The sequence below is a fragment of the Mobula birostris genome, chromosome 28, assembly GCF_030028105.1.
Source record: "Mobula birostris isolate sMobBir1 chromosome 28, sMobBir1.hap1, whole genome shotgun sequence".
NCBI classification, from domain to species: domain Eukaryota; kingdom Metazoa; phylum Chordata; class Chondrichthyes; order Myliobatiformes; family Myliobatidae; genus Mobula; species Mobula birostris.
In genome coordinates this window covers 20,663,923-20,682,088 of record NC_092397.1, presented here as the reverse complement: position 1 = coordinate 20,682,088, position 18,166 = coordinate 20,663,923, and the positions used below count along the sequence as shown (strand labels likewise).

Genomic DNA, 18,166 nt, shown 5'->3' with positions numbered 1-18,166 from the left:
AGAATTTGGCCAGACAATGTCCTTTGTCCTCTATTCCTTGGGATCAGAGTCAGATTTATCAGTGTTATATGACATGGAAACTGTCGTTTAATTTTGCTGGCCAAAATGCTGGAGGAACCCAGCAAGTCAGGCCACATTTAGCACCAGAGTCCTGACGAAGGGTCCCGGCCCGAAACGTCGACTGTACCTCTTCCTATAGATGCTGCCTGGCCTGCTGCGTTCACCAGCATTTTCTGTGTGTGTTGCTGGGAGCATTATGTCAGAGAGAGTGTGTAAAAGGGGCGGGCGGTTTAGACTACTGTTGCTGTGTTTGTGAGTCCGAACATATCGTAGGATTTCCCAGCGTCTGATAAACAAAATGAAAAAAAATTCTCTGTTACGGAATCGCCTCACTCTCCCACTCAGTCCCGAAGCTGGAATAAACCGCAAAGTTTTCGTTACTTTTAGTATTACAGTCCAAAAGCAGAGAACAGGTCACTGATCGGGAGAGAGATCGCGGGCAGCGCAATAATGAAACGGGTTAAAATAGAAAGAGCTGCCTTTAATCTTGAATAAACTTTATTTCCAGCGAACTTTGCGGCCTCAGTGACGGACAGGGGCCAGTCCGAGTCTCCGGAATGTCCGATTTTAATTGGAATCGGAGAGTTTTTGAGGAGAGAGAAACACAGAAAAATGAAGTCTCCGGGATCTGACAGGAGGATGTCTCCGCCCCGTCCGCTCGCTGCCTTTAAATTGCTCTGTGCCGCCGCCTTTCGCTTCATTTCTCATTCAGTCTGATTGTGAGAAGGATTTTCCAGAGTTGCCGACATGACCGAGACAGCACCCGCCGAAACGGCTCCTCCAGCCGCAAAGAAGAGTCCCAAGAAGAAGGCGGCTGCCCGGAGTAAACCAGACGGTCCCAAGCTGGGCGAACAAATCGATAAGATTGTGGCGGATTGTCGCGATAGGAAGGGGATGTCCGCTGTGGCCATCATGAAGGCTTTGACCAGCAGTGGTGTCGATGTGGGGAAACGTCGCGCCCAGATCAGGATGTGCATCAGGAAAAGAGTGGAAAGCGGCTCCTTGGTTCAGACCAAGGGCGCGGGTCTTTCGGGATCCTTTAAATCCAGTCAAGGAAAAAGTGCCGTGAAAACAGTGAAGAAAGCGAACAAGCCATCGGTAAAGAAATCTTCCAGCAAGAAGTCTGGCGCCAAGAAACCAGCGGCTAAGAAAGCGGCAGCGAAGAAACCAGCGGCCAAGAAAGCGGCAGCGAAGAAACCTGCGGCCAAGAAAGCGGCAGCGAAGAAACCAGCGGCTAAGAAAGTCTCAGTGAAGAAATCAGCGGCCAAGAAAGCGGCGCCGAAGCCCAAGAAGACAGCAGTCAAAAAGTAAATGGAGAATACACCATTTGTGTGTGTTTGAACCCAACGGCTCTTCTCAGAGCCACCCACATCTCAGAAAAGAGCTGATCATAAATATTGTGATTCCCGCTGCGGGTCCGACTTAGTTTTCCGGGGGAACTTCTCCCATAAAACCCGATATTCCCGGTACTTCGCTGACATTCGGTGCCGCCGTGACGTCCCAGATTTGAAGTGAAACACTGAGTTTCACTCAGGGTGTGTGTGTGTGTGTGTGTGAGAGAGAGAGAGATTGAGATTGAGAGACATGTGATGTAGGTGTAAACCCAGTCCCTTCTCCCATGCCGGGAGAGAGTGACTGAGACACTGACTCCAGCGGAGATTACGCGCCTCACACCCCAAAGCCCGATTCTGCTGAGTTGATTGGGAACTGCTGAAACCCATGTGAGAGGGGAGGGGGCGTCTTGAGAGAGGGATCTGTCTCTGGGGATGGACTGCAGGGGGAAGATATATGATAAACTATCCCGTGACATTGCCGACTGACCTTCATTCAGTTACCAGCCACAAAACTACATAAGTTTATGCACACAAAACACCAACATCAAATATGTACAAGAGAGGGAAAGCAAATTAAAAAAAAAACAATAACCACTATTGCCTGGGATCACCGCTCTCGGAAATCCCCCTCTGTTCGCAGCGCGACCACATGCTCCCACTGCAAGGACAGCCGGGCATGTCCAAAGCAAACAAAACGGTAACAGCCGCAGCAGCTGTACATGCCAGGTTTGTGGGAGAAATGAAGGGCCAGGTGAGACCCTGACGGGGAGGGAGCGCGTTCATCTCCTTTCCCTCGCTGAATCAACCTGACGGCACAGAACAGCTGATGATCGCGGTCAGTTAGTGCAAAACCAAATAACCCCATCAGGAGGGCAGATCGCCACTACAATAATACAATGATCAGCAAGCGACAGCCCTTTCCTTTGCTGTGGTAGTGGCTCTTAAAAGAGCCTTTTCTTGTGCTGGGTGTGGAGGCTGGGTTTAGGCGCGCTCCCCGCGAATGCGGCGGGCCAACTGGATGTCCTTGGGCATGATGGTGACTCGCTTGGCGTGGATGGCGCACAGGTTAGTGTCCTCAAACAGCCCGACCAGGTAAGCCTCGCTAGCCTCCTGCAGGGCCATGACGGCCGAGCTCTGGAAGCGCAGATCGGTTTTGAAGTCCTGAGCGATCTCCCGCACCAGGCGCTGGAAGGGAAGTTTGCGGATGAGCAGCTCGGTGGATTTCTGGTAGCGCCGGATCTCCCGCAGAGCCACGGTGCCAGGCCGGTAGCGATGAGGCTTCTTCACTCCGCCGGTGGCTGGAGCGCTCTTCCGCGCCGCTTTGGTTGCTAACTGTTTACGAGGAGCTTTCCCTCCGGTCGATTTACGCGCTGTCTGCTTGGTGCGGGCCATTCTCCTTCAGAACCGACAACACAGGCTGAAATACAGGAACAATATAGACGGAACGGGTTCAGGGACGTGACTATATAATGTTTGAGAAGGACTGTCCCATCGCCTCTGATTGGCTCGTCATCAGGTGTCTATTAAAGGATCTAGTTTCTGCGATTGGTTGACTCATTTCATGCAGGTTGATGGCGAATAACAATTAAGGGCCAAATGAGAAACTCTTAACTGGCGGTCGGAGATCATCCAATCAGAATGCAATGTGATTAGCGCGGGATACAGTTCAAATCGCCCGCCAATTTCAGAGCAGCCAGCAACTGCCTGATTATTTTTATTTGCAATTAATTCTATCACGGATTATACAATTTCACTTTTATTTAATATCTAAATCCCTCAGTTAAGATTTAAATGCATAATTACGGAATCGTTTCTCTAAACGAGTGAACTTATTTCTGTCCGAGACGGATAAAAGGATTAAGATCGACCTTAATGAATTCAGAGATTTTATTGTAATCACGGACTGGAAAGGCAGGTTCGCAGGTTGATTTCAAGCGGAACCGATTAATCTGTTGCAAATGTAACTCAGGTGAATGTATCGATAAAAAATAATCAAAATTTTGTGTGTGGATACGGCTCCGTCCGTGAGGCGGTGGGTGGCTCTTAGAAGAGCCTTTGTTTCGTGCTCGGGAGGAAGTGGGAGTTTTTCAGCCGCCGAAGCCATAGAGAGTGCGGCCCTGGCGTTTCAGAGCATACACCACATCCATGGCAGTCACCGTCTTGCGTTTGGCGTGTTCAGTGTAGGTGACCGCATCCCGGATCACATTCTCCAGGAAAACCTTCAGCACCCCGCGGGTCTCCTCGTAGATCAGACCCGAGATCCGCTTGACGCCGCCACGGCGAGCCAGACGGCGGATGGCCGGTTTGGTGATGCCCTGGATGTTATCACGGAGCACTTTACGGTGCCGCTTGGCTCCGCCTTTGCCCAGTCCTTTGCCTCCTTTCCCTCTGCCAGACATGATGCTGCTTCACTCAGGTCGCTGCTCACTGACAAACTGCCTGCTGCTGTCTCCTTTTATACACAGCGCCCCGACCTGCCCGAGAAACGCGCAGAGAGACAGAGGCGGGGAGGGGAGGAGACAGAGTCAGAGTGACGGACAGAGCCGAGAGCGGCCTCTCATCGTCCAGCCCCGCCTTCACTTTACCACAACCGCCAATTTCCAACGATTCATCCGACACAAAGCGCTCCAGCGAAAAACAAAACTCCCTCACACACCACGTACATACTGAACGGTTTCTGGGTTTTTGCTGATTCTCCTGCTTTAAATTATAGGAAGTGCTTTTCCATTCTACAAATCCCGGAGGACCTCGGTCTGTCCCTCCCGGCTCCATGACCAGTGCGAGCGCCCTCACACACAGCAGTTGGTGGGCGAGGGTGCAGTCACTTCCAGTGATGAGAGGATTGATTCATTAGAACATTTGTTCCTCTGAGTCCCCAGGGAAATGAAAGACCGGTCACATACAGGAACAGGATACATAACCAGATATATAGACCGCGCTTCTGGCGCCTTCGAAAGCCCAGGTAAAGGTGTGGCTGAGGAGCTGGTGTGAGGTGGGTGGGGGCTTCAGGTACAAGGATCATTGGACTCTCGAAATGAAGGGGAGACGGGTCCAAGGTAGAGGGGAGACAATATGTTTACGGGGAGATTCCCTCCAGCTGCACGGAAGGGTTTAAACGAGCAGGAACATACAATAGACAATAGGTGCAGGAGTAGGCCATTCGACCCGTCGAGCCAGCACCGCCATTCACTGTGATCATGGCTGATCATCCACAATCAGTATCCAGTTCCTGCCTTACCCCCATAACCTTTGATTCCGCTATTGTTAAGAACTCTATCCATCTCTTTCTTGAAAGCATCCAGAGACTTGGCCTCCACAGCCTTCTGGGGCAGGCATTCCATATATCCACCACTCAACTCCGGTCTAAATGGCCTACCCCTTATTCTTAAACTGTGGCCTCTGGTTCTGGACTCACCCATCAGCAGGAACATGCTTCCTGCCTCCAGCGTGTCCAATCCCTTAATAATCTTATATGTTTCAATAAGATCCCCTTTCAGCGTTCTAAATTCCAGAGTATACAAGCCCAGACGCTCCAATCTTTCAACATCGCCATCCCGAGAATTAACCTTGTGAACCTACGCTGCACTCCCTCAATAGCAAGAATGTCCTTCCTCAAATTTGGAGACCAAATCTGCACACAGTATTCCAGGTGTGGTCTCACCAGGACCCTGTACAATTGCAGAAGGACCTCTTTGCTCTTATACTCAATTCCCCTTGTTATGAAGGCCAGCATGCCATTAGCTTTCTTCACTGCCTGCTGTACTTGCATGCTTGCTTTCAGTGACTGATGTACAAGAACACCTCGATCTCGTTGTACTTCCCCTTTTCCTAACTTGACTCCATTTAGATAATAATCTGCCTTCCTGTTCTTACCACCAAAGTGGATAACCTCACATTTATCCACATTAAACTGCATCTGCCATGCATCTGCCCACTCAACCAGCCTGTCCAAGTCACCCTGCATTCTCATAACATCCTCCTCACATTTCACACTGCCACCCAGCTTTGTGTCATCGGCAAATTTGCTAATGTTACTTATAATTCCCTCATCTAAATCATTAATATATATTGTAAACAGCTGCGGACCCATCACTGAACCCTGCGGTAACCCACTGGTCACTGCCTGTCATTCCGAAAGGGACCCGTTAATCGCCACTCTTTGTTTTCTGTCAGCCAGCCAATTTTCAATCCATGTCAGTACTCTGCCCCCAATGCCACATGCCCTAATTTTGCCCACTAATCTCCTTTGTGGGACTTTATGAAAGGCTTTCTGAAAGTCCAGGTACACTGCATCCACTGGATCTCCCTTGTCCATTTTCATAGATACATCCTCAAAAAATTCCAGAAGATTAGTCACACACGATTTCCCCTTTGTATGTCCATGCTGACTCAGACCGATCCTGTTACTGCTATCCAGATGTGTCGTAATTTCATCTTTTATAATTGACTCCAGCATCTTTCCCACCACAGACGTCAGGCTAACTGGTCTATAATTCCCTGTTTTCTCTCTTCTTCCCTTCTTGAAGATAGGGACAACATTAGCCACCCTCCAATCCACAGGAACTGATCCTGAATCTATAGAACATTGGAAAATGATTACCAATGCATCCACGATTTCTAAAGCCACCTCCTTAAGTACCCTGGGATGCAGACCATCAGGTCCCGGGGACTTATCAGCCTTCAGACCCAACAGTCTATCCAACAATATTTCCTGCCTGATATAAATTTCCTTCATTTCATCCATTACCCTAGGTCCTTTGGCCACTATTATATCTGGGAGATTGTTTGTGTCTTCTCCAGTGAAGACAGATCCAAAGTACCTGTTCAACTCGTCTGCCATTTCCTTGTTCCCCATAATAAATTCACCCGTTTCTGTCTTCAAGGGCCCAATTTTGGTCTTAACTATTTTTTTTTTCCTTTTCACATAGCTAAAGAAGCTTTTACTATCCTCCTTTATAATCTTGGCTAGTTTATCTTCGTACCTCATTTTTTCTCCGCGTATTGCCTTTTTAGTTACCTTCTGTTGCTCTTTAAAAGTTTCCCAATCCTCCAGCTTCCCACTCATCTTTGCTATGTTATACTTCTCTTTTATTTTTATACTGTCCATTACTTCCCTTGTCAGCCACGGCCTCCCCTTACTCCCCTTAGGATCTTCCTTCCTCTTTAGAATGAACTGATCCTGCACCTTCCGCATTATTCCCAGAAACACTGCCATTGCTTTTCCACTGTCATCCCTGCTAGGATATTGTTCCACTGAACTTTGGCCAGCTCCTCCCTCACAGCACCATAGTTCTCTTTGTTCAATTGTAATACTGACACATCTCCCCCATTTCACGTACATCTGCTCTCACTCCATCCTCCCACCACCCCACTAGGAATAGGGTTCCCCTGGTGCTCACCTACCACCCCACCAGCCTCCGGGTCCAACATATTATTCTCCGTAACTTCCACCACCTCCAACGGGATCCCAACACTAAGCACATCTTTCCCTCCCCCCACCCTGTATTCCACAGGGATCGCTCCCTACGTGACTCCCTTGTCCATTCGTCACCCCCATCCCTCCCTACTGATCTCCCTCCTGGCACTTATCCGTGTAAGCGGAACAAGTGCTACACATGCCCTTACACTTCCTTCCTTACCACCATTCAGGGCCCCAAGCAGTCCTTCCAGGTGAGGCAACACTTCACCTGTGAGTCGGCTGGGGTGATATACTGCGTCCGGTGCTCCCGATGTGGCCTTTTGTATATTGGCGAGACCCAACACAGACTGGGAGATGCTTTGCTGAACACCTACGCTCTGTCCGCCAGAGAAAGCAGGATCTCCCAGTGGCCACACGTTTTAATTCCACATCCCATTCCCATTCTGACATGTCTATCCACGGCCTCCTCTACTTTGAAGATGAAGCCACACTCAGGTTAGAGGAACAACACCTTATATTCCGTCTGGGTAGCCTCCAACCTGATGGCATGAACATCGACTTCTCTAACTTCCGCTAATGCCCCACCTCCCCCTCGTACCCTATCTGTTACTTATTTTTATACACACATTCTTTCTCTCTCTCCCCTTTTTCTCACTCTGTCACTCTGAATATACCCCTTGCCCATCCGCTAGGTACCCCCCCCCCCACACCCTCCTTGTCTTTCTTCCCGGACCTCCTGTCCCATGATCCTCTCGTATCCCTTTTGCCTATCACCTGTCCAGCTCTTGGCTCCATCCCTCCCCCTCCTGTCTTCTCCTATCATTTTGGATCTCCCCCTTCCCCTCCATCTTTCAAATCCCTTACTCACTCTTCCTTCAGTTAGTCCTGACGAAGGGTCTCGGCCTGAAACATCGACTGCACCTCTTCCTAGAGATGCTGCCTGGCCTGCTGCGTTCACTAGCAACTTTTATGTTTGTTGCTTGAATTTCCAGCATCTGTAGAATTCCTGTTGCTAGAGAGTACCCCAGTCTCTGTCACACATAACAATAAGTACTCCTGTTTGAGTACTGTTAGGGGGGTGAACAACCTTCCTGGGGAAACAACAGTGGCCACGCCTCTGGCACAGAGTCTGACCCTGTGGCTCAGAAGGGCAGGGAAAGGAAGAGGATGGCAGCAGTGATAGGGGACTCTATAGTTAGGCGGTTGGACAAGCGATTCTGTCGACACAGGTAAGAAACACGGATGGTAGTTTGCTGCCCAGGTGCCAGGGTGTGGGGAGTTTCTGATCACATCCACGATACCCTGAAGTAGGTAGGAGAACAGCCAGAGGTTGTGGGACATATTGGTACCAATGACATATGTAGAAAAAGGGAGGAGGTCCTGAAAACAGACTGCAGGGAGTTCGGAAGGAAGTTGAGCAGCAGGACCTCACAGGTAGTAATCTCAGGAGTACAGGAATAGAATGAGGTGGAGGATAAATGCCTGGCTGAGGGATTGGAGCAGGGGGCAGGGATTCAGATTTCTGGATCTTTGGAACCTCTTTTGGGGCAGGTGTGACCTGTACAAAAAGGACAAATTGCACTTGAATCCCAAGGGGACCAATATCCTGGCGGGGAGGTTTGCTAAGGCTGTTGGAGAGAGTTTAAACTAGCACTGTAGGGGGTAGGAACTGAACTGAAGTGACGGAGGAAAGGGAGGTTGGCACTCAGATAGAGAAAGCTTGGAAAAGGAGAATAGGCAGGTGATAGACAAGGGACGCGCTTAGACCGATGGTTTGAGATGTGTCTATTTTAACGCAAGGAGTATTATGAAAAATGCGGATGAGCTTAAAGCATGGATCAGCACTTGGAGCTATGATGTTGTGGCCATTACGGAGACTTGGATGTTGCAGGGGCAAGAATAGCTACTTCAAGTGCCAGGCTTTAGTTGTTTCAGAAAGGACAGGGAAGGAGGCAAAAGAGGTATGGGCGTGACACTGTTGATCAGGGATAGTATCATGGCTGCAGAAATGGAAGAAGTGAGGGAGGGGTTGTCTACAGAGTCTCTGTGGGTGGAAGTTAGGAATAGGAAGGGGTCAATAAATCTACAGGGTGTTTTTTATCGACCACCCAATAGTAACAGTGACATCGAGGAGCAGGTAGGGAGACAGATTCTGCAAAGATGTAACAATAACAGGGTTGTTGTGGTGGGAGATTTTAATTTGCCTAAATATTGAATGGCATCTCCCAAGAGTGAGGAGTTTAGATGGGGTTGAGTTTGTTAGGTGTGTTCAGTAAGGTTTCTTGACACAATATGTAGATAACCCTACAAGAGGAGAGACTTGTATTTGATCTGGTATTGGGAAATGAACCTGGTCAGGTGTCAGGTCTCTCAGTGGGAGAGCATTTTGGACATAGTGATCACAATTCTATCTCCTTTACCATAGTATAAGGGAGGGATAGGAACAGACAAGTTAGGGAAACGTTTAATCGGAGTAAGGAGAAATATGAGGCTATTCAGGCAAACTTGGAAGCATAAGTTGGAAACAGATGTTCCCAGGGAAATGTATGGAAGAAATGTAGCAAATCCTCAGGGGATATTTGTGTGGGGTTCTGCATAGGTACATTCCAATGAGACAGGGAAAGGACGGTAGGGTACAGGAACCGTGGTGTACAAAGGCAGTTGTAAATCCAGTCAAGAAGATAGAAGAGCTTACGAAAGGTTCAAAAAACGAGGTAATGATATGAATCTAGGAGATTAAAAGGCTAGCAGGAAGAAGCTTAAGAATGAAATTAGGAGAGCCAGAAGATGCCATGTGAAGGCCTTGGCAGACAGGAATACGGAAAACCCTAAAGCATTCTACAAGTATGTGAAGAGCAAGAGGATAAGACGTGAGAGAATGGGACCAATCAAGTGTGACAGTGGAACAGTGTGTATGGAACCGAAGGAGATAGCAGAGGTACTTAATGAATACTTTGCTTCAGTATTCACTATGGAAAAGGATCTTGGCGATTGTAGGGATGACTTGCAGGTGACTGAAAAGCTTGAGCATATAGATATTAAGGATGTACTGGAGCTTTTGGAAAGCATCAAGTTGGATAAGTTACTGGGACCGGACGGAATGTACCCTGGCTATTGCTGGAAGTGAGGGAGGAGATTGCTGAGCCTATGGCGAGGATCTTTGCATCATCAATAACAACGGGAGAGGTTCCGGAGGATTGGAGGGTTGCGGAGGTTGTTCCCTTATTCAAGAAAGGGAGTAGAGATAGCCCAGGAAATTACAGACCAGTGAGTCTTACTTCAGTGGTTGGTAAGTTGATGGAGAACATCCTGAGAGGCAGGATTTATGAACATTTGGAGAGGCATAATACGATTAGGAATAGTCAGCTTGGCTTTGACAAAGGCAGGTCGTGCCTTACGAGCCTGATTAAGTTTTTTGAGGATTTCATTAAACACATTGATGAAGGTAGAGCCCAAGATATAATGTATATGGATTTCAGCAAGGCATGTGATAAGCTACCCCATGCAAGACTTATTGAGAAAGTAAGGAGGCATGGGATCTAAGGAGACATTCCTTTGTGGATCCAGAAACAGGCTTGCCCACAGAAGGCAAAGAGTGGTTGTAGATGGGTCATATTTTGCATAGCAGTTTGTGACCACTGGTGTGCCTCAGAGATCTGTTCTGGGATCCCCTACTCTTCATGATGTTTATAAATGACCTGGATGAGGAAGTGGAGGAATGGGTTAGTAAATTTGCTGGTAAAACCAAGGGTGGATGTGTTGTGGATAGTGTGGAGTACTGTCAGAAGTTATAGCGGGACATTGGTAGGATGCAAAACTGGGCTGAGAAGTAGAAGATGGAGTTCAACCCACCATATAAGTGTGAGGTGGTTCAGTTTGGTAGGTCAAATATGATGTCAGAATATAGCATTAATGTTAAGACACTTGGCAGTGTGGAGGATCAGAGGGATCTTGGGGTCCAAGCCCATAAGACACTCAAAGCTGCTACGCAGGTGGACTCTGGTTAAGAAGGCATATGGTGCATTGGCCTTCATCAACTGTGGGATTGAGCTTAAGAGCCGAGAGGTAATGTGGCAGATATGCGGGTCCCTGGTCAGACCCCACCTGGAGTACTGTGCTCAATCCTGGTCGCCTCACTACAGGAAGGAGTGGTAACCATGGAAAGGGTGCAGAGGAGATTTACAAGGATGTTGCCTGGATTGGGGAGCATGCCTTATGAGAACAGGGTGAGTGAACTCGGCCTTTTCTCCTTGGAGTGACGGAGGATGAGAGGTGACCTGATAGGTGTGTACAAGATAATGACAGTCGTTGATCGTGTGGATAATGAGAGGCTTTTCCCCAAGGCTGAAATGGCTAGCATGAGAGGGCATAGTTTTAAGGTGCCTGGAAGAAGGTGCAGAAGAGATTTTTTTTTTTTTTTTACGCAGAGAGTGGTGAGTGCGATGACTTGGCTCCTGGCGGCGGTGGTCGAGGTGGAAACAATAGGGTCTTTTAAGAGACTCCTGGATGGATCCATGGAGCTTAGAAAAATAGAGGGCTATGGGTAAGCCGAGGTAATCTAAGGTAAGGACATGATCGGCACAGCTTGGTGGGCTGAAGGGCCTGTATTGTACTGTAGGTTTTTTATGTTTCTATAGGCTGGGCAGCCTCATTTCTGTGGTAGAGAAGCTACTGGGGAGGATATTGAGGTACAGGATTTATGCACATTTGGAAAGGCATGGCCTGCTTAGGGACAATCAGCATGGTTTTGTGTGGCACATCACACTTGACGAAGTTGCTTGAGGTTTGTGAGGTGGTGATATAGACAATAAGGTATAGGGGTAGAATTAGACCATTTGTCCCATCGAGTCTGCTCCGACATTTCATTGTGGCTGATCCAATTTTCCTCTCGGCCCCAATCTCCTGCCTTCTCCATGTGTCCCTTCATGCCCTGACCAATCAAGAATCTACCAACCTCTACATATAAATATACATGAAGTCTTGGATCAATAGCTGCCTTTGGCAATGAATTCCACAGATTCACCACTCTGTGGCTCAAGAAATTCCTCATCTCCACATTCTACAAGGATCCTCCTCTATTCTGAGCCTGTGTCCTCTGGTCTTAGATACTCCCATCCTCTGTACATGCAATTTATCAAGGCCTTTCACCATTTGATATTCTAGTGAATACAGGCCCAGAGGCACTAAACACTCTTCATATGACAAGCTGTTTAATCCTGGAATCAATTTTGAGAACGTCCTTTGAAACCCATCCAGTTTCAGCCCATCCTTCCTAAGATAAAGGGCCCAAAACTGCTCACAATACTCCAAGTGAGACCACACCAGTACTTTATAAATTCTCAATATTATTATGATTAGCACGTATATTGTGGGCCAAGGGGCAGGTTGCCATCTATTCCAGATTGCGTTTTGACGAATATGTTTGATCTACCAGGTATTGCAGGGACATGGTTACAGGGACTGGGACTGGGAACTCAACCTTCCATCATGTTTCATGTTCCACACGGAATCGGCAAAATGGAAAGGAGAAGAGTGGATTTGTTCATAATGTGCTGGTGAGGGGGTGGATACAGTGCCTATAGTATTTAGTCTCACTGGATGTTTTCATGTTTTATTGTTTTACAACATTGAATCATAGTGGATTTAATTTAAAACACTGATCATCAGAGAAGACACTGTGGTGTCCAAATGAAAAGATCTTTAAAAAGGGATCTAATTTAATTACAAATATAAAACACAAAATAATTGACGGATAAGTATTCACCTCCTTCAAGTCAGTAATTAGTTGATGCACCTTTGGCAATAATCATAGTAGACTCTGTGTGGATAGGTTTCTATCAGCTTTGCACACCTGGAAACTGCGATTTTTCCCCTTCTTCACAAAACTGCTGAAGATCTGTCAGAATGCATGCAGTTTGTGCACAAACTGTCCATTTCAAGTCCAGCCACAATTAGATTGAGGTCTGGACCCTGACTTGGCCACTGCAGGACATTAACTTTGTTTTAAGGCGTTCCTGTGTAGCTTTGGTTTTGTGTTTGTGGTCACTGGCTTCCGCCAAACTTAGTGTTCAGTTTGATGGTCAAAAAGGGCAATTTTGTTTATATCAGACCATAGAAACTTCTTCCAGCTGACTTCAGGGTCTGTCACTTCTGGCAAATTCCAGGCAAGGCTTCATGAGAGCATTTTTCAGTGGCTTTCGCTTCACCCCTCTCCCAAAAAGCTGCAACTGGTGAAGCACCTGGGCAACAGTTGTTGTGTGCACAGTCTCTCCCATCTCTGCCACTGCAGCTTGTAACTCCTCCAGAGTTGTCACAGGTCACTTGGAGCCTCTCTCACTGGTCCCCTTCTTGCACGGTCACTCAGTTTTTGAGGATGGCCTGCTCTTGGCAGATTTACAGCTGTGCCACATTCCTCCCATTTCTGGATGAGTGACATAACTGTACTCCAAGGGTATTTAGTGACTTGAATCCATCTCCTGACATGTGTTTTTCCAAAGCATTTTTGCAGAGCTGCTTGGAGTGTTAATTTGTCTTCATGGTGTAGTTTCTCCCAGGATACTGACTCACCAGTAGTTGGACCTTCCAGAAACAGACATATTTTTACTACAATCAATTGAAACACCTTGACTACATATGGTGATCTCCATTAAACTGATTATGTAACTCCTAAAACCAAGTGGCTGCACCAGTGATGATTTGGTGTGTCATATTAAAAGGGGTGAATACTTATACAGGCAATTGTTTTATGTTTTTATATCTGTAATTAATTTAGAGATCTGTTTTCACTTTGACACAAATGAGTTTTTTTTACCGTTGATCAGTATAAAAAAAAGCCAAATTCAACCAAAGTGATTCAATGTTGTGAAACAATAAAAGACGGAAACTTCCAAGGGGCGTGAATACTTTTCATCGGCACTTTACATGTAGCGACAGTCATGGTGAAAGGGGGAGGGAAAGAAGACATGGGGAGGAGTGGTCTCAAGATCCTCAGGTGTTCCTCCTGATGGGATAAAACACAAAGAGGGGAAATATCAAAGAGAGATGAGAATGGAACTGTGATTGTCATGAGAGATTTAATCAGAAGCAGATTAGGGTAGCGCTGCATCGAGTATCTTTGCTCTGTGAGCTGCTACAACCACGATCTGCTGGTGACAACCCATTCCAATTGAGTTTCCGATTCACATATCGACATATCGGTCCCTTACAGCTGTTTTAACCGGTGGTGGGGTAATAATGGGACAAGCTCCCACTTCCAATTAAATGCCGCCAACGGTGTGTGCCTCAGATTGTCTCTGTCAACCAAGTCCAGCTCCTGGCTTTTACATATGGCTTAGCTACGACATCCGACAAACTGTTTCTAATGACAGGGGAAGATGCAAATGGGTTTACTGCCATCATATAACCAACCGCTATGGGCAGATGAGGCTCCTCAGCCATACTTGGCAGATCCAGTGGAAGAAAAATTCTGATCTCAAACCTCCACTGGGCTGTGGCTAGACCCATTCATGGGAAGACTTCGGGAGTAAACCCTGAGGAACAATCCGGAGCTGGATTCCCTGTCGGTCCTGTGTTCAATGCAGACTGGCAATCCTGCAACACCGCTGGTGCCTGACTGCATCGGTCTCTGCCGTTGCTTTGCATTCATCAGCTGTGTGGAGAACAGGAGCCCCTGCATGGGCAACTGCTTGCTTTACATACCTTACTTCCCTGACTTGCATACTGACTTTGACACTAGGGTGCAATATCCATGATCGACCCTGACCTGCAGAGGGCCATCACCAACATGTCCGTACACGGCCTCCTCTCCCGCTACAGTGAGGCCAAGTACAGGTTGGATGAGCAAATCCTCATATTCTGACTGTGCAGCCTCCGACCTCGAAGGCATGAACACTGATTTCTCCAAATTCAAGAAATCATTACCCTCTGTTTCCACACCCCCCCCCCAGTGAACTACTACTTTTCTTCTGACTTTTGCCACCTCTCCTCACGCACCCTCATGACCTGCTCATCAACTCTCTCTGGTTCCCCACCTCCTCCGTGTCATCCCATGGTCCATCATTCTCTCCTATTAGATTTCTTTCCCTCCATCTCTTTGCCTTTTCTGCCTGTCACCCAGCTCCTCACATCATCATCCCTCCACAAACCACATGTTCCCCACCCCTCACTTGTCCTCCTCCCCCTCCCCCACCACCTTATTCTGGCTTTTGTCCCTTTCTTTCTAATCCCGATGAAGGTTCTCAGCCCGAAATGTCAACTGTTTGCTGAGTTCCTCCAGCATTTTCTGTGTGTTTGCTTCAGTCTGTGTATTGATTAAGCTAATCTAACTGGTACAGTGGAAGAGGAATTTGTGAAATGGTCAGAGACAGTTTCCTACAGCAGTATCTTACCCATGAATGGGCCATTTCAGATGTAATCTGTGCAGTGAGGTGGGATTACAGAGAGATCTTGTGGTGAAGGATCCCTGAAGAAGTGATCACAATGTGGGAGATCTCCAGACCACAGATTGAGGGTGAACACCAGGTCAGAACCAGTGTCCTCAACCTAAATAAAGACAATTACAGAGACGTGACAGTGGAGTTGTCTGGGGCAGATGGGGTAAGTAGGCTTAGGGACAGGTCAGTAATGAGCAGTGGCAGATGTTTAAGGAGAGAGTGTTCGTAACACTCAGCAGACGTTGATCCCGATTAGATGGAGGGATCACAGACAGCAAAGAACATTCTGTGGTCAAAGGAGGCAGACAAGAAGATCAGGACTTTTCCAGGAACCAGTGATGAGACAAAAACTAAAACTAACAAGGAAAAAGCAGAGAAGTTAACTCCAGTAATTTGCATTAGTGTTCACAGTGCCAGCGCAGCAAACATCCCACAGATGGTGACATTTCAATATTGTGCCATAATGCGTAACAATCACCATCACGAGGGAAAAAACTAATGGGACTAAACGCAAACATTACTTGGTCCCAAAGACCTGCACTGGAGGCTTTCACAGGAAGTCTGGAGAGAAAGTAGAGACATTGAAGTCTGTCAAAACTCAGTGTTACAGAAAGGTCCCAGTGGAGTTGAAAACCATTGTTGAAGATGGGTGAAAGATGAAAAGCAGGTAACTGTAGTCCAGTTAACTTCACTTCAGGTACTGGAGTCTATAATCTATAAAGAAATAATGTCATTTAGAAAAGTTTAATGTCATTGAAATAAGTCACCAGGGTTTACAGACAAATTCACACAGCACAGAAACGAGCCCTTCAGCTCAAATAGTCCATGCTGACCAAAGTTCCCATCTGAGCTTGTGATCTGTAACCCCCTCACCACCACATTATGAACAAGGTTGTCCTCCCCCTTGTCTCATTTCCTTCCATTTGACCCATATCCTTCAAAACCTTTCCTTTCCATCTACCCGCCTAAGTGCCTTTTTAATGTAGCTGACTCAACCACTCCCCATAGCAGCTCATTCCATTTACTGACCAGTCTGTGTGTGGAAAAGTTGCCCTTCAGGTCCCTATTACATCCCATCTTAAACCAATGCCCTCCAGTTCTTGATTCCCCAACACTGGCAAAAAGACTGTTCTCTTTGACCCAACCCAGATTCCTCATGAATTTATACGCCTCTGCAATATCAGAACTCATTCTCCAACATTCCAGGGAAAATTGTCTAAAATCCTTTCCACAAATCTCCTCTGCACTCTTTCCAGCTAATGGTGTCTGTCATACAGCAGGGTGACCAAAACAAATCATTCTGGTCGCCAGTGAATCTTCTCAGCTCCAGGCTGGACAAGGTCAATTGTCTAATAAGGACACACTTCAGTAAAAACACTGACACCATATACCAAGCACACTGAGCTGCCAGAGCACAGCACCAGCCAGTGAGGACACAGACCAGTACAACACCCGGCTCTCTACTACAAAGTTCAAAGCTGAAAGTTAAATGCATTATCAAAATATATTTCTGTCACCATATACAACCCTGAGATTAGTTTTCTTCTGGGTATACTGCTGGTTTGTTAGAGCGGTAGGGGAGGGCTAAACTAATGTGGCAAGGGTGGGGTTGTAGGAACCAGAGTGAAGGCACTCAGGATAGGATGGAGGGTAAAAAAGCAAAGATAGCATGCAATTAGACTGTCAGGAAGGGCAGGCAGATGATAGGACATCACCGCAGCCAGCAGGGTGGGTATCAGTGCATGAGGGATGCAGAATCAAAGGGTAGCGATACTGTACTCAGGGTGTTATATCTCTACCCACAGAGTATAAGAAATAAGGTGGATGATCTTATTGCCCTATTACAGATTGTCAGACATGCTGTCATGGCCATCGCTGAGTCGTGGCAGAAGGATGCTTGCAGTTGGGAGCTAAATGTCCAAGGTTACATGTTGTATCAGAGAGATAGGAAGGTAGGCAGAGGGGGTGGCATCAATTCAGTAGAAAGATGTGATAGAGGATCAGAAGATGCTGAATCATTCTGCATTGAGTTAAGAAACTGCAAGGGTAAAAGGACCCTGATGGCAGTTATATACAGGCCTCCAAACGGTAGCCTGGATATGGACCACAGATTACAACAGGAAATAGCAAAGACGTGCCAAAGAGCAATGTTATGATAGTCATGGGAGATCTCAACATGCAGATAGATTGGGAAAATCAGGTTGGAAATAGATCTCAAGGGAGTGAGTTTGTTGAATACCTACAAGATGGCTTTTTAGAACAGGGATCAGCTACATTAGATTGGGTGTTATATAATGAACCTGAGATGATTAGGGACCTTAAGGTAAAAGAATCCTTAGGAAACAGTGATGACAATATGATTGTGTTCAACTTGAAATTTGATAGGAAGAAAGAAAAGTCTGACGTATCAGTATTTCAGTGAAGTAAAGAATATTACAGTGGTATGAGAGAGGAGTTGGCCAAAGTAAATTGGAAGCAGATGCTGGCAGGGATCAAGCAGAGAAGCAATGGTGTGAGTTTGTGGGAAAAATGAGGAAGATGCAGGATAGATGTTTTCCAAAAAATGAAGAAACACTCAAATGGTAAAATGGGGCTGATGAGGGAAGTCACAGCTAATGTAAAAGCAAAAGAAAGTGCATCCAACAATGCAAAAATTAGTGGTAAGACAGAGGATTGGGAAGCTTTTAAAAGCCGACAGAAAGAATAACAGGAGGGAAAAGATGAAATGTGAAAACAAATAGCAAACAATATCAAAGTGCATAGTAATAGTTTTCTCAAGTGTGTTAAAAATAACAGAGAGATGAGAGTGGATATAGGACCGTTGGAATACGAGGGTGGAGAAATAATAAAGGGGGACAAGGAGATGGCTAATGAACTAAATGGGTATTTTGCATCAGTCTTTGCAGAAGACACTAGCAGTG

The 18,166-nt window shown here is 46.7% G+C and overlaps 3 protein-coding genes across 3 annotated transcripts in view; 1 reads left to right on the top strand and 2 right to left on the bottom strand.

The window, feature by feature from the left end:
* Positions 1-18,166, top strand: part of LOC140189355 (uncharacterized) — a 944,498-nt gene that overhangs the window by 17,725 nt on the left and 908,607 nt on the right. Inside the window, exon 2 of the mRNA XM_072246099.1 lies at positions 952-956. Within this exon, the coding sequence (XP_072102200.1) occupies positions 952-956 (5 nt within the window). The remainder of the gene's footprint in view (positions 1-951; positions 957-18,166) is intronic.
* Positions 2,376-2,786, bottom strand: LOC140188976 (histone H3). Its single transcript, XM_072245637.1, has one exon. It carries the CDS (start codon positions 2,784-2,786, stop codon positions 2,376-2,378), a length of 411 nt encoding a protein of 136 aa, XP_072101738.1.
* Positions 3,461-3,793, bottom strand: LOC140189108 (histone H4). Its single transcript, XM_072245814.1, has one exon. It carries the CDS (start codon positions 3,791-3,793, stop codon positions 3,482-3,484), a length of 312 nt encoding a protein of 103 aa, XP_072101915.1. The 3' UTR covers positions 3,461-3,481.